At 30.8% G+C, this 16,503-nt stretch overlaps 2 protein-coding genes across 6 annotated transcripts in view; one reads left to right on the forward strand and one right to left on the reverse strand.

Moving 5' to 3' along the window:
- The window catches only part of LOC146527931 (leucine-rich repeat flightless-interacting protein 2), a 32,487-nt gene extending 20,441 nt beyond the window's left edge, over positions 1 to 12,046 (forward strand). For all 5 annotated transcript variants that reach the window (XM_085204070.1, XM_085204068.1, XM_085204067.1 and 2 more), the window contains 7 exons: positions 4,486 to 4,612; positions 4,903 to 5,018; positions 5,535 to 5,681; positions 6,163 to 6,418; positions 6,992 to 7,129; positions 7,510 to 7,697; positions 9,021 to 12,046. In XM_085204070.1, coding sequence (XP_085060196.1) covers positions 4,486 to 4,612; positions 4,903 to 5,018; positions 5,535 to 5,681; positions 6,163 to 6,418; positions 6,992 to 7,129; positions 7,510 to 7,697; positions 9,021 to 9,131 — 1,083 coding nt within the window. In that variant the 3' untranslated portion in view covers positions 9,132 to 12,046. The remainder of the gene's footprint in view (positions 1 to 4,485; positions 4,613 to 4,902; positions 5,019 to 5,534; positions 5,682 to 6,162; positions 6,419 to 6,991; positions 7,130 to 7,509; positions 7,698 to 9,020) is intronic.
- Positions 12,047 to 12,463: 417 nt separating this feature from the next.
- Positions 12,464 to 16,432, reverse strand: MED19 (mediator complex subunit 19). The gene is made up of 3 exons (XM_085204073.1): positions 16,130 to 16,432; positions 15,686 to 16,057; positions 12,464 to 15,081 (listed from the first exon to the last, which is right to left on the reverse strand). The coding sequence occupies exons 1-3, from the start codon at positions 16,308 to 16,310 to the stop codon at positions 14,921 to 14,923; spliced, it is 714 nt and encodes a 237-aa protein (XP_085060199.1). The 5' UTR covers positions 16,311 to 16,432; the 3' UTR covers positions 12,464 to 14,920.
- Positions 16,433 to 16,503: the final 71 nt, after the last annotated feature.

Raw genomic sequence — 16,503 nt, forward strand, 5'->3', positions numbered from 1 at the left:
GTTTTATAAATTTTCATACATTTTCGAACTATTGTAAATGTTTATGTAATTATTTGCTGTTTATAATTAATTTAAGCTACACTTTGGTTCTCTTCTTATTTTATTTGATATTGCCCGCTAAAATTATCCTGCTTAATAGAGAGAAATGTTTAGTTATTTCGTAGAGTCGATATCTATGTACGCACGCACGGAAAACTTTAGGTACTTTTTCTAATATTAAGAATATCTATCCTTTAGTTACTTTTAATCCTTTTGTTGGTTAATTTCAATAACTCAGATAATTTTTTCTAATAATGTGTATCTACTTATTATTCTTTTTGATTATTTAAGCTTATATTTTCTTACTAATTCTATTGAAAATTGAAAATAATTTCATGAATTTCTATATACATATATAAAATCGAAAGGTCACTCACTCATCACGAAATCTCAGAATCTACATGTGCTAGAAATCTCAAATTTTGCATAGGAGTTATTTATAAGACATAGGTGCTCGCTAAGACGGGAATTTGCACTATTCGACTTCTAAGGGGTTGTTTTTGGGGTCGAAAGTTTGTATGAAACTTCCTTACTACAAATGATAGGAGACTCAAATTTTGCATAGACGTCACTAGGATGTAGCCATGGAGACAGAAATTAATAATAACATAGTTCACGCGGGTGAAACCGCGAGCGGGCCGCTAGTCTACATATATTCCTTGACAGCATACACGCAGTAAATAGTACAGTTTTGTTTCCTGTGTATTGCTTTGCCCCTAGAATCATTTATAGCATTTAATAAAATTGAATTATGTTTAAAATAATGAAAAAAAATCCAAAAAGAATTACTTCTTTCGTAACGTGTCTGCAGTTATAAAAATGGCTCTCGTTCTATAGCAAGTTTGTGACTATTGCGTTAACACTATTAGATTTATCTGTATTTATTAAATTTTCATAAATATTTATTAAGTTACTGAACTAATATTAAAGTTATTTACACTCATTTATAAAGGTGTGAACGTTGTCTTATACGTTATTGGTCATTATAAACTGTAATGACACGGATATATATAACTGCTTAGTCTTAACTTACTGTATACTCACAGTTAACTGTTTGTCATTCTAATATAGCTTATTTGGTGTGACAATTATATAATCGATAAGATTATTTATATTCTTTGAGTCACGAACAATTTTTTAAAAGTGCAAACTCGTCATTGTTGCACCGAATGAGCGCTATGTTGTGCTAATGATGTATATAAAAACTTTTAAAATATAAAAAATTGCGATGCGAATACCATACCAGAATAAACTTTTCAACATAAATAAATAAGATATGAAAACTAAATAGATTACTATTATGTCAATTATATCCGCTCTATCTACTGTACTTTGCGAGCAATACCTGGTTTTTAATTGAAACACTTGCTGCTTTTATTACCGCTTTACCACCGACTGAGGAGGCACTTAACCCTTAACGTTCTTAAGTTCATGTTGTTATGTTATGTTCGTGCATTATACTTACTTAACTAGGTCATGTTTATTGTTGGTCCAACATATTCACATAGTATTTTACTGTTATATTTTTTGTTTATGTTTCTTTTAATCCTTTTTATATTTATGACAAATGTCTGTGACATATATTATAGGAAAATCTGTTCAAAAAATATTTATTGTAAAAACGAAAATTATGTTAAAGTTTGTTCCGTTTTTTACCATTACATTGAATTATATGAATTTATACTTATAAAAATTAATAGATTCTTACCAAACTCTTACATGTGACAAATTGCTTAAAATACAGTATAACTTTATTTTATCTAAAGAATGAATCATGTAAATAGCGATAAATGAAATCTTTTCATTTGTGTACTATATATGTATACTATGTACGTATAAGAAACGGTAGAGTGATAACGGTCGGGATTATCGTCCTGCAAGTGGAACACCTTCATTCGTCCTTGCTGACCGGCGCTCAGCTGATCATTATCATAATACTAAATTGTGCCTTATCACATTGATATAAAAATGATAATAGCTTGAAATAGTGGGCCTACTTTATTATAATTTTAAGATGGTTCTATAGGTACGTGATTAAAGTTAGCTAAGCGAAATATTAGTCCTATAAAAGTTAATATACGTTTAAATTGCCATTTATTGATAACTTCATGAGGTGTGCCTTTTTATAATGACTAAAATTATTTTAAATTTTAGAATTAATAGTAGTTTTAATAATCAAATACATAAATAACTGATAAAAGTCTACTTTAAATTTACTCGAACACAATGAAGTTATCAAAACTTCGTATTTATTTTCCGCTTGATAAATTTTCAATAATATAATTCAAGGCCTTGAAACCCTAATCAGGTGGTGATGTCACTGTCCCCCCCATTGTTGACGTTACATTGAATAGCATGCCATATGTGGTGATATCGCGTAACATAGGATTCGCACATTTTCAACATAATACGAGGTCGTCATATTCGTAAACGCGACATATATCAGTTCGATTTCCATTCGGGGGAATGTATTAATTTCCTCACTCTGGTAACAAGTAGTAAACCACGGTGTTGAGCTCTGTCTCTTAACACGCAATTTCTCGAAATTTGAGTGAAAACTCCAGAACAAACTCTACGTTGTGGTGTTTTGTATTTCAAAGTAATAAAAAGTTATAGAACTTATGCCATAGTGTTTTTATTTAATTTCTTACTTGCCAATACAATGAAATGGTTGTTTCTTGTTAAATAAATTATAGCAATTTTTTATTTACAAATTTCAAGCTTTGTTTTCTATATTTATATGTCCAGTCACACTTTACATAGAGTGAGAAATAAGAGTTTTTTTTAATAAGAAACACTTATTAAAATATATCCCACGATTGATTTTTTACTTGTTTTAAACTTTTGACTTTTACCAACATTGTTTGAAACGCCACAAGTGGTAATTTCGTAGAAGTCCCTAAGTGAAAATTAAAAAAGTAAAAATCCATGTAGTAGATATAGGTATATACACAGTATGTATGTTTGTACCGTGTAAAAATAGAACTCGAGTGGGGAGCCTGCATAGGGGACATGTAAGTGCACTTGCTAAAATACGCGCAAAGTTAAAAGTTAGTTAACTATAGTCATATATATAAATGTGATTCAAGGTTACGGCCATTATTGTGATCAAGAAATATAGAACTTTTCACACTTTATATGGCTAATACGTACTGGTGGTAATACATACGTAATGGTCGATTATTCTGAAAGAGTAGATAGAGAACGACTAAAAAAATTGCTCCCAACTCTGAGATTGATCTTGAGATGCCGTTTTCATTTATAGTGGCATTCCAATATCGATCTCAGAGTTGAGGGTGGTTTATAAATTTATAGGCCTGAGTATCAGTTACTCATTGACTATAGGTACAAATAATCAAAGCATGTTTTTGTATATTATCAAAATAAGACTTAAGAGATTTTGTTTATATTAAAACATAAGACATTTTTTGAAATCATACCTAATGCGAATATACGCCAACTAGATTAGATAACCAATGAAAGGAGATATATATTTTTGTACTGAAATGTTGAAATGTGAAACAATTACAATTTTATACCTCACGCACGTTATCGTAGTTTCCACCGCTATCGGTTAATCGCTATAAGCATTAACCTGTTTCTATTTGGTACAGTTTTATTATTTTAAATTGTAAGTACATAATAAAAGTCTTGGTTTACTAAGTAAGTTCAGATTAATTACGGACATGCTTGTTAGTATATTTGTATTTATAAAACGTTTAAAAAAATCGATTATTTTATTTGAAATTCTTGAAATATTTATTACATGAACTTGAAAAATCTTATTGGTATTTCCTTCTACCTAAGTGATTAGCATTCGGCTATTATTGTGGGTGTTTGCAAGGCGATGCTTTACTTAAAGTAACTTATATTTATTTTTACTTTTTATTTAAAAGATATAAATTTTTAATCTGTTACATAAAGTATAATTTTTATTCAAAATATTCGTTACTTATTTTATATAAACTAAGTATAATCGATAGTTAAATATTATGTATGACGCACTATCACCACAATAAGTACCTTTTATGTTAATTTTGCTTCTAAAACATTCTTACTATTCACTGCAGCAAACACAACCGATGTAATTTGAGCGTTTTAACTGACAATAAAGACACGTGACAATTAATTTAAGAATATATATACTTAAGTTAATAATAACTAAACAGGGATCACGCATTACTTATACCTAGAATAGTATACTTCCTTTTTATTTAAGCATATTCAAAGTTCTCGTATTCAAATAACTTATGAGAAAGAGCTTGGTTCTATAATTTCCTTCGGGATACTTTGAACTGAGTGCCACATATTGTATCTTATAAGACCGTTAAAAAGATCTTAGCTAGTTTCGAACCCACAATCATCGACTATATAAATCGCTTATCAACTATGTAGAAATTTCAATTAATTTAAATAATCGTACAAGGTCGTTTCTCCATTTTCTAGGCGGAACAACGGCTGGCGGCGCGTCGTGCGGCGCGGGCAGAGGCGCGCGAGATCCGCATGCGGGAGCTAGAACGTCAGCAGAGAGAACAAGAAGATCATGCTGATAAAGCGTACGATATGTACGCAGGTAAGAATTATTTAGAATATTAGTTCTAATCCCGGTTAGGGTACATTTATTTTGTAAATTGGTGACGAGTGTTATGACTTTTACGTTTAGTAGTCCTTTTTTTCTTTAGAAAATAGTGTATTTGTCTAATATATATATACATAACCGATCTGTATTTTTAAAGTTTTGTGTGTGTTGGCAAAAATATATTAAAAAAATATTTATAGACATTTTGTGACTATTTTATTAGCTTGCCAATACTATAAGTACTTTCTTCTCTATACTATTCCGTTTTATTATCTTTTATCCAGAAACGGTGGGAAGAAGGACAGGCAGTCGGCTAGCGGCGTTAAGTCCCAGCGCAATGCACTCTCCTCGGCGTAGTTCAGAGGACTCGGACGATGTTCTTAGCGTCAAGGACCTTAGGGTAAATATATAATTATGTTTATATTGTTATATGATGTAGCAAGTCTTTGGGAAGCGTTTCTTAGAAAGAACATAAATAGATCAATTAAAATAAGAGTCAGATTGTGGATTTGAGACCTATTTTCGGAAATGATTTTTATAATATTAAATTTTTTTGCCCTCGTTGGCAAAGGGTGGTGTTGAGTTTTGCCACTCAATACGCAAGGCAATAATCGGAGTCTCAAAACACTGGACCTCCTTTGGCCTGCACCCAGCTTCTTAGAAAAAAGTGAAACCAGCTCGTTTATTAAATATGTAAATTAAGCTATACTGTATTTTTGTATAGGTTGTAGAATGAAGGTGACTTTATCTAAAAATATGTAAAAATATTCCTTTAAAAATGGTGTTATTGTATGTTGTGGCGAAGATATTTAAAAGTTAAACAATTAGTAAGGAGCCATCGTGGGACGGTGGCACAATGTGTGGCACGCGACGAGTATGGACGTGAATACTTATCCTTATGCTTTATTAATTTCAGCACGAGCTAAAAGAAGTAGAAGAGAAGTTCCGCAAGGCGATGATCCTTAATGCGCAATTAGACAATGACAAAGCGGCGCTTGGATACCAGCTCGAGTTGTTAAAGGATAGGATAGAGGAGTTACAGGAGGAATATGCGCAATTACAGGTATGCCGTATGCACTATGCAGATGATTGCGCGGCATTAAGCTCCGCTACTAAGCGTCCTCTCGAATCCCCTCGAATTCCGGAGTATTGTGGCGGATGGAGAGTCTTGCCACTAGATTTTCTTTGCTTTGATATAGCGTGAAGTGAACATATGAAATTTTTTTTTGTTAATGGTTAATGCGGTTGTAAAATGTAATAATAATTTTTAATTATTTATTATTATAAATAATGGTGTTGTCTTCTTAGATTTTTTGTTTTATATTTCACTTTTTAATTACTTTGTTGTTAACAATTTCTATCATTATATATATTATTTTTACTTTAAGTGTTGTCTTGTGTAAGTGAACTGTATTCTTATGAGAAATAATATTAATAAGTCATTGAATTTCGCTTTATATTAACTATATTGCATCTATTAATGACACATCTGACGCGGCTTAAATGTCATTAAAAATAATTTAATCAAGCAATTAAAATTTCAGCGCGAACACAAAGAAAAATGCTCATCGCACGAGCGTCTAAAACGTGAACACGCGTCCTTAGAACGCGAAGTATCACTCGCGCGGGACGCAGTGCGCGCGCGGGACGCCGCCGCCGCGGCTGCGGGACGCGCCTTCGTGGAGGCCGCCGCCGCGCCCGACGCGCCGCCCGGCGACCGCTGTGGCAGCGTGCCGCCGCTCGCGCTGGTGTCGCACACGTCGGAGCAACTGCTTAACGACGCGGGGGAGGGAACGCTAGGTATGTATATACTTAGGCTATATATATTAATATGGCCTGTGGCGCTAGTGTCGCAAACATCAGAGCAGATTAGGGGTAGAGTGACCCTGTACAGGTTGTGTTGGTACGACAAACGCGGCTGCGTGCCGCCGCTCGCGCTGGTGTCGCACACGTCGGAGCAACTGCTTAACGACGCGGGGGAGGGAACGCTAGGTATGTATATACTTAGGCTATATATATTAATATGGCCTGTGGCGCTAGTGTCGCAAACATCAGAGCAGATTAGGGGTAGAGTGACCCTGTACAGGTTGTGTTGGTACGACAAACGCGGCTGCGGTTGCGGGACGCGTATATGTGGAAGCCGCCGTTTGTTTTGTCGGTACGATTGTTGAGTGGCTGAGGTTGCGGGACGCGTTGACAAGTCTGACAGCGTGCTGCCGCTGGCGTCAGTGTCCGCACACGTTAGAGCAGTTATGTGCATACTGTCTTAATGCAAAATATATACTTTTTTTCTAATGTTGCAATATTTATATGTAAACTTTATTTTCACTATTACATTTAATACCCATTTATAACAAACATTTACATTTACAGATGTGCGGCTCGAGCGTCTAGCAAGTGCTAAAGCGGAATTAGAAAGCGAAGTGCGTAAACTCAAGCTGCAGTTAAACGATGAGCGTGCGGCGAGACAAAATGGCGTCGCGCATATGCACCGGGATGTTGATGGCGAGTGTAAGTGTACTTTTATACAAATCGTGTAAACATTTAAACGTAGCTAGATTTGAACATGTGCCTCTTGGAAACTGTTTAAACACTTTGACCGATGAGCCAGGTGTTCTCATCAAGCTCCTAGAAATTCTTATATGCTTGGTACAACTTGTTGGTTACATCTCAGTAGGGATATTTTTACAAATTTCCGTTACCCAAAGATAATTGCCTAGAATTATTACTTGTCAAGAAAGAAGACTATTTCATAAATATTTCTTTTAAAAATACATCAATAAGTATTTTTCTTTCCTTTAATTATTTACAATGTGGAACTTATCCACATTGTAAATAAAAAATACTAAATATGAAATATAAATTTATTATAAAAAGTAATACATCCACAGTGGAAACCCTCCGTAAATCGGTATCGGAAGCTAAAGGTCGCGCGGCTCGAGCAGAAGCCGAGGCGGCTATACAAGCGGCGGCGGTCGCGCGGCTGGAGGCACAAGTCGTGCGACTAAAGGCCAGGCAGGACCACCAAGATGAGCACGAGGAGATGCTGAAGCAGGAGAGGCGGAAGCTGCAGAGGGAGGTGCGTTATAAAAATTACTTGTGTTTGAAAGAAAAATGTTTTTAGTAAACGTATATAAATGTAAATGTAGCAGGACTCGAATCCGCGCCCCTTGGAAATCATCCTAGTGGGTCTAACCTACTAATGGTCTAACTAATGGGTTATAAATTCTATTTGTATCCCAGATAGGGTTGTCCTTCGGATAGAAGCGGTGTTACGGCAGTACTCTCCTCTTTTCTGTTCGTTAAAACAATGATATTTTCTTATATATAATATTTAATAAGATTGTTACACCAAGTTTTCGCCTCCAAAAAGTTAATAAATCTTTTATGGGGCTGAGTATACGTATATATAATAAAATTCCGCAGTGTATTCTTAGTTTGCCACTACCAAAATTTAAAATATCTGTAAAAAAAATTCTAACAAGTAAAGCTTATTACACTGTTCAAGAATATTTAGAGGATAAACATGTATGGAATTAAAGTCTATTGAATGTCAGGCAGGACAGCTGCTAGCTAATGTAATAGTAAAATATACCATTGACTTTGAAAAGAGCAACTGTTGAGTTTCTTGCCGGCTCTTCTCAGCAGAACTGCCTTCCGAACAGGTGGTAGCTTTTTGTTCACATGTACATTCAACGATTCAAAAGTGCTTTTATAGTTTATTTGAATAAAGAATATTTTGAATTTGAATTTGAATAAAATCTCAGCTTAGCACTGTATATCCCACACACAGCAGGGTAGGCATAGGGAACTTAGTGTTAAGACACTCCGTTCCCTACTTTCTGCAGAATTCTGGAGACATTGAGAAGAAACCATTGAAATTGGGTAACAAATGACATGTAATGAAAGTTAAATGACTTATTACTTATTTATATTATATAATTATTTTCAGGATGTAGTCGATTTCTGGGCCGTTATTAATAATGGTAGCTAATGGTATATTTATTTTATGTATATCCTAGAGTGGCCCTTGTACCTTTGTAATAATATGTCAACTACAGTTCCTTTTATATAATAACATTGTATAAAGTACACGACTTTGACCTAATCTAGTCTAATGTTGAAAGTAATTTTAATATATTAACACAGTTAGTTGTAAGTAAATTTTCTAAACTCTAAATAAAACCCTTTAACAATTTTTATATATAAAATATATTATTTTCTTTAATATATATATATATTAGCAATAAGATTCTCCTCATATACATATCAACAAAACTATTTTGTGTATATTTTTAGTCTTAACTTTATATGTATATTATAATTTTGCAAAATCGAGTCATAGATCGAATAAATAATATTTTTTAAATTAATATACAAATTAAAACGCTATATTTTACAGGCGAGAGAAGCACTAAACCGAGTCGAAGAACTAGAAACAGAAAACAGTCATCTAACAAAACGTCTTGACAAACTGAAGAACGCCAAGTCAGCTCTATTAAAGGACCTGTGACAAGATTGAATACAATTTGGGAAAATACCATGAAAATGCGTATGAAGCCGGGCGTAGATAGTATAATAAATGGATTTGGCTGATAATCGAACGTGCTAGAACTATGTTTTTAAGCTGCGCCATATTTTATATTTAGGATTATATGGATATGCCCTTTTAGTATTGATTAGATTAGTATAAAGCTGCTAAGTAAATTGTAAAATAACTGTTTTTGGTTAAAAAACTAAATCAGTGAGGCCGTTGTGGCACAGTGAGTATGCGACGATAAACGCGACGGGGGTTGTGGAAATAATTAATTATAATTTATCAAAGCACTGTTTCGAGTTCCGCCGCTTGCGGCGTTCTCAACACGCGTCTATAAAATTTTATCGTGCGTGGGGAACAGAGTGTCTTAACACTAGGTTCTAGTAGTATATATGGGATACAGTGTTACGCTAAAAAAAATTAAAAGTAGAGCTTCATTGGCATGGAAGGCTATATAAAGTATTTAAACGTTTGGCCTATGTCTAAATTTTGAATAGGGCATACCATATTGATAATAATATGATTGGAGAGTTCAGTGTTCTCTCCATATGTCAAAATCGGATTACAGATGATAAATAACTTTTTATTTCAATGCTGTACATTTGTCTATGGTTTTTTTACGTTTCTGTTTAAGAAAAAAATAATGCTTTTATAATGTATATTTTTTGCTAGCTATATAAAATTGCATTTGTTTCTTCATATCGGCCTGTAATTGACTTGTTTCGTCCTAATAAGACTTCTCTTTATATGAATGGATTAAAATACTAATATCATAGACTTGGTAATTTTATATATGTTTTTTGTGTAAATTGTACATTATGTTTAAATATGTAATTATTTATTTCATGTCCATATATATATAGGGTCTGTATAATATTATTTCAGCTTGCCGGAGCTTCGCTTTTACTAATCGTTAATTATTATTATAATTTGATTATTCTTTTAACTTGCCAGAAAAAAATGGTTTACTGTAACTTCAGAGATTCATTTGTTGCAATAATATCGAAATATTTACTATTAATTTAACTGTAAATGTATATTGGAGGATTTTAATTAATTTTTAAACCAAACAGTGTTAAGACATTTTCTTTTCAATTAAATTTTAATAAGAATTTTATGTATATTGATTATTTTGAATGCTACAATATAAAGTCAATATTTTATATAGTTTCAGAAACTTACTATTTTAACAATTGGATACTTTGTAAAAAAAATAATTAAAAAAATGAATTTAATGTAATTGCTCAAAAATTACACCATGCTATGTGATAGATGACTGAATGTACACGTCCAATGGCGATCTCTGATGTATTATAATTATCTCGAGAGTCGTTTTATTATTTATAATATATACAAGTGTTTTGACTAAAGTTACCACAATTTAACTGGCTACTGACATTTTTAATATTCTTTTTTTTTACATAATAATAAAATAATTGTACATGTTTATTACATTTTTAGTTCTTTTGACTATTAATTGGCTTGCGTGGTATATAGTGCTTGGATTTATGCCACTATGTATAAAGTTATGTTTGAACATACAATAAGCGGCCGTATCATAGTTTCAAACTTAGTATACTACTTTAGTCACTAAACAGTGCCATGTTGCACCAAAATGTATTATAGTGTAGATGGTGTATTAATTAGTATATAGAGAGTCTGCCGTTAGAACCTACTACACTGAGCGAAAATGGCTGTTGCAAATATATGAAACATGTGGAAATAAATAAAACTATCTCTATGCATAGCATATAATATTGTTAGCATAATAATTCTTGTAATATTTTAATAATATTATTTGGACTATAATCGAGATATTAAAACACAGGTGTAGTATTAGAAAAAAAATAACCACTTAATTATTCAAAAATATTAAAAAATAATTGTAAAAAATGGATGTTGATTGATGTATTTGCTTCTATATGCTTCATATAAATAGGATAGTCAGTTTCGAGTATAAACAATAAAAACCTATAAGATATTATATAGCTAGCTGTTCAAATAATATTATTACAATTATTTAATAGCAAATAAGTCAAAAATCTTAAAATGATAAATTAAAATTTTTGCCATTTTGTTTCAGATATATGTCTCTATCTAATATTATTATGACTCGGATCATCTGTTTTAATTTCAAATATTTAAATAACCCCGTTTTATATTAGACATTCTATATAGCAAATGATTATACAATAGGTTCCTTGTGTACATTGATACTGTTACATCGTAAATAAATTTAGAGTTGCAATTATTGTAGGCATGTATGAGTAAAGGTGATAATTTTTATTTTATTATTATTTATAATGTCGTATATATGTTTTTTTGCCCTAGACATAAAATATAAATGATGTTTCTAAGTGTTAAAATAAATACATAAAACGTTTTTCTGCATTTTGCTACAAGAGTAATAATTCTTATTTTTTGGTAAAAGGAAACCTTTTCAGTTTTTTTAATCAAGTCACGTCAAGCTGATTATAAAATGTGAAATATTTCCAATTTCTTTTTTAAAATTAGAATTGTGACTTATCAGAGTTCAGTTCAGTTCTATTCTTTATTTATGGCGCTTCGAGCGTTCGTGACTTATCACCTTTATTTATTCATATCTTTCATAATATGACGTCACAATTGTCAAACTGTAGCCGCCAAAATAAGAAAAATGAATAATTTCTATTTAATTGATGCAGTTTTTCGATTGTGCCTCAGTATCTTGCTATTTGTATGAAATGTGAGTAGTGTAAGTAGGTTTTATCATTTTGTAAGTATGGTGTATGTATTTTGGTGCTGCATTACTAATTTATTTCTTTTTTTAATAAGAATGACACTCTTTTATAAGAAGCGAAACTGACCTAATGATGTATAAATTTGATAATTTGAATAAATTTTCGCCCTTGCGTTGTTGTTTTACTTTATTTATAATATGTAGATATTTAGAAAAATCTAGATTCGACAATATTATAGGACATAGAGCATATAAGGCAACCCTTAAAAAAATACTATAGTTTATTCATTTGAGCATAAGACAAAATGTTAACAAACAAAATACAACATCTCAAATCTTTATTGAGAATATCACATTTGTACAGACATTGCTGTCTGTATCAGGCATTGTTTCTTTTTACGTGTTAGATAAAACACATTAGCCATGTCGTCCTTATTGAAGATTTTTTTATAGTTACTAAATTAAGGTTTAATCGTATTTTAATCACGTAAAAAACATGTTTTTTTTATAGATAGTGAAAAATAACTTTTAAAGTTATAAGCACCTCAAAATACTTAGTTTACTTATTAAAAATAGGGAAAAGAAACAATTTTAACCATTCTATCAAAATCTTTAATTTACAATTTGTAGTTAAATTTACAGTGAAGTATTCAATTTAAAATAATAGAGCACATACACAGATAAAAGAGAATAGTGCTAAAATATTATACTTAAATAAAAAAAAGCAAGAGATCACTAAAAAATAAGAACTTATGGATATTTTTTAACAAAATAAATAACATCTAACTTTGAAAATCTAATATGTACAAAATGATAATTGACAAAATAATTCATTTAAAATTTTTGTAAATGGTGCTTGAAGTATAGTTAAGTTCAAAAATAAAGTGCTTAGATTTTTTTTATCGTGATAACGTCTTATAAATCGATGGACTCCTACTCCTTCTCCTCCTTGGCCTAAGCGTTCGACTTGTAACGTATCTAACTCTCTCATATCTCACACGTTTGTAAGTTATAAATAAATTGTTAATAGAACATTATTACTTATAATTAATTGGTATGATTTAAGTAAAAATATCGGTGCGTGCAAATAAAAGTTAATCTAAAAGAATAATAATTTTCAATTAACTCTTCTCTTTGTTACAAAATAATGATAATTCAGAGATAATTTTTTACCAATGTTTTCTTATGACGTTATCACGTGAAATTATCGTACATAAACCAACTTTACAGACAACCAGTTTAATATATTTTTTTATTTAATTCACTTTAAAGTGACATTAAGTTGTCTTAAAATATATTTTTATGTAAATTTAATCATAATAAATTTTAGTATCCAATTTTCAAAATTGAGAAATTAAAAAAGTGGGAAATGTTATTTAGTCATCTAATAATTTTCTTTATAAAAATACGTTTTGTATTTCCTATTGTTTTGGGCCAATTAGTGAATTAAATTACTTTACAGCAACAGAAATTAAATAAGCAAAGTTGCTAAATGCTCATTACTGATTCTATACAATAAAAAACATAATTTCATATTTTTTTAACTTAATTTGGTGTAAAACATTAGGCCCTATATTTAGCTATATTATTTTGATTCATACAACTTTGCATTATGTAAATAAATTACATTAATTAAAAATGGATTATTTTAAATACATCTTAAGCATCAAATATTATAACTTAAAATAAAACTGACATATTAGAAAACATAAAAATAGCAGGACTTAAATTCACACTTCCTGAATACTGTTCCAGGGCTCTAGCCAATAAAGACATCTTAGATGTCTCCAACTATTAAATTTTATATACCTTTTTAAATATTTTTCTTTTCATGGAATAATACAAAAAATTTTAGAAAGTGACAAATATAATAATATTTCAGCGTAAACTAAAATTGGTTTAAAAATAATCAATTTCTCTCTTATTAATAATTTATTCGAAACAGTAAGAGCTGTTTTAATACTAAAATAGCCATTCATTTAAAATCAAAACTATCTATTGGTGTAGATCCCCAGCTAAAGAATTGTAGTAAATAAATGAAGCTTAGAATGTAAAAAAAATATGTTTATATCTAAAGTTTGAACTATTACACTATAAAGGACAATATGAATTGTATTAAACAAAACAATTTACTTACTAAACTAACTTTACTATCTTTGTTGACCGAGCTCTGATAGTGGTCTGAGCATAAAGGAACAATTGAAAGTTATATAAATAAATTCAAAATGTATTAGTTGGGACTAATTTCTTATAAATAATATTTTTACTGAATAATAAAGAAAAGACAGTTGTGTCATATTGGAATAAAGAAAATATTTACTATGTTTTTATAAATAAAGTACACCTCACTAATCTATTTTGAAAGATCAAAACATCCAATACTCTGGCACCTTTTAAATATAACTATTATAAAGGACCCCTTGACGCAAATTATAATAATAAATATTGCCATGGCAATGTGTAGGCCACTTTATAAATACCAGTGTTGTATAATATTGTCAAATGCAGGTAATGTTTTATTTATTGGTTTACTGTAACTTAATATAAGCATTACTATTGAAAAATATTAGCGTTCTGCACTTCTCCTACATATAAATTATAAGCATGCCTAATTTCATACTCCTTCGTCTGCGCAAATTTTGTAAAAAGGGGTCCAAAGTTTTTGCTTTGCATATTATATATAATATATAGATTCTTAGAAACACGAGACAAGATTTTTATACAAGTATTACTATTATTATAAAATGAAGTAAATAATCAATAGAGTGAGATATACAATTATGGAATATAATATGTGTAAACCTTAAAAATCATTATTTTTTTGCGAAGTGCTATTTGTGCTATACAAATAATAATCCAAACATTCTAATAGTAAAGTAGTGTGATCTTTAACTAAAGTAGATTAGTGAAATTCTACTGTATTACATTTTAATTTTCCAAATCAATATCCATTAAAATATTAAACTTCACTTATACCTTTCTGTTTCTTAAATAACAATCAAATGCTCCTTAATAAATAACATATTATCTTAATAAATAACCTATCTTAAGGTATAGGGTGCTGATTGGGCGTGAGGCCGCCATGCTCTGGACTGTGTTTTTGTTTTTTCCTCTTTTTCTCTTTTTTCCTCTTCTTACGCTCTTTGTCATCATCATGCCTCTTTTGCTTTTTGTGTTTCTTCTCATATGTGTCTGGGTTTGATGAATCTGTAATAAATTAAATATTAAAGGTAGTTTTTTATATATTTTTTAATTACTTATATAGTGTCCTGGGCATGAAGTTCATTCTGCTTACACTGTTATATGCAAAAGAAAGTGTGAAATTGAATAAATTAAAATATTTCATAAATCTTGATTTATTATTTAAATATAGCTGCATTATAGTACAAAATTATAAATCATAATAACAATTATAGTAAAGGATAGGTTCAAAATGTACATTGAAAGAACTTTTATTAAAAAAGAAATTAAAAATATATCAATCAAAAACATGTGTCTATGTTGTTTATACAAATTATGTATACTTACTGTATTTTCTTACCGAAACATATAAATACTAAGAGTATTTCATGAAAATATAGTTTATTTGCACAAAAGCTTTTTTTCAGCTTCATACAGTGTCCTGTGTATAGCAAGGTAGGCAGAAATAGATAAGACACTGTCCAATTTAAAAATATTGAATGTTCAGTGGTTTGCTCTTTACCAAAGCAAAGAAATGAAAATAATTAATTCCCTTAAGTGTGATTGAACAACTGTAGCATTTAGTTAGAAAGTCTCAAAATTTAAAGAACTAAAAGTTAAAATAACTAACCTTGTAGGGGTGTGTCTTGTCCAGGTGGTGCACCATCTTTGTGTTTATGCTTCTTGTGTTTACTCTTGTGTCTCTTTGGTGGTGTCGCACTTACATAGCGATATTGTTCAGGTAAAGGTCCAGGATGCAACCGGAAACCAGCTAGCTGTGCACTAGTCAAAGGAAGCAGTTCTTTACCCCCAATAGGTCTTTTAGCTATGACCGAACCTAAAGTACTGTTGTCTTCCTGTCCAGGTCCATCAAGTATACCAGGGAGATTTGGAAGGAAAGATGAGAGAGATTCTTTTAACTTTTTGCCATTAAATTTACTATATGAGTGTTCTAGTCCATAATACGCCATTAAATTTGTGGCTCCTGTGAGATCACATTCTCCTGAAAAATATATATAAGAATATTTTAATTGCCCAAGAATTTTTTTATGATGTAATGGATTTTATTTTGTACCTGGAGGTTCTTTCATCAAATAGAAGGGCCCACTATGCACAATTGAGGGATTCTTGCCAAGTGATATGGTGGTCTTGAGGGTGCCAGAAGAATCTTGACGAGATACTACTGGTGACCTCGCTCCTCGAGGCGAGGACTTCGGTGAATAGGGCTCTACCTTTCTAAACTGATCAGACATCATCTTGCATCTGCATTGTCTATAAAAAGAAATATAAAAAAGAAATTTTCCTAAACAAAACGATAAAAACTAAAACGACGACTATCTTCCCTTTCGAAATCTTTTGATCGTACAGATAAAATTTGATAACTAATAGTTTTAGTTTGCCATAGGATATAAATCAATAAAATTATTTAAAAAAAAACCATATTTCATA

The sequence above is a fragment of the Heliconius melpomene genome, chromosome 20 (assembly GCF_056956725.1).
Source record: "Heliconius melpomene rosina isolate 202511_hmr_F chromosome 20, ASM5695672v1, whole genome shotgun sequence".
NCBI classification, from domain to species: domain Eukaryota; kingdom Metazoa; phylum Arthropoda; class Insecta; order Lepidoptera; family Nymphalidae; genus Heliconius; species Heliconius melpomene.

Bases quoted from the DNA above. Each gene is read 5' to 3' on its own strand.
- MED19 (XM_085204073.1), bottom strand. From the start codon at position 16,310: ATGATGTCTGATCAGTTTAGAAAGGTAGAGCCCTATTCACCGAAGTCC. The intron at 16,058-16,129 runs GTACAAAATAAA...TATATTTTTCAG, and splicing joins TTTGATGAAAGAACCTCCAG to GAGAATGTGATCTCACAGGA. The intron at 15,082-15,685 runs GTTAGTTATTTT...AATTTATTACAG, and splicing joins ACAAGACACACCCCTACAAG to ATTCATCAAACCCAGACACA.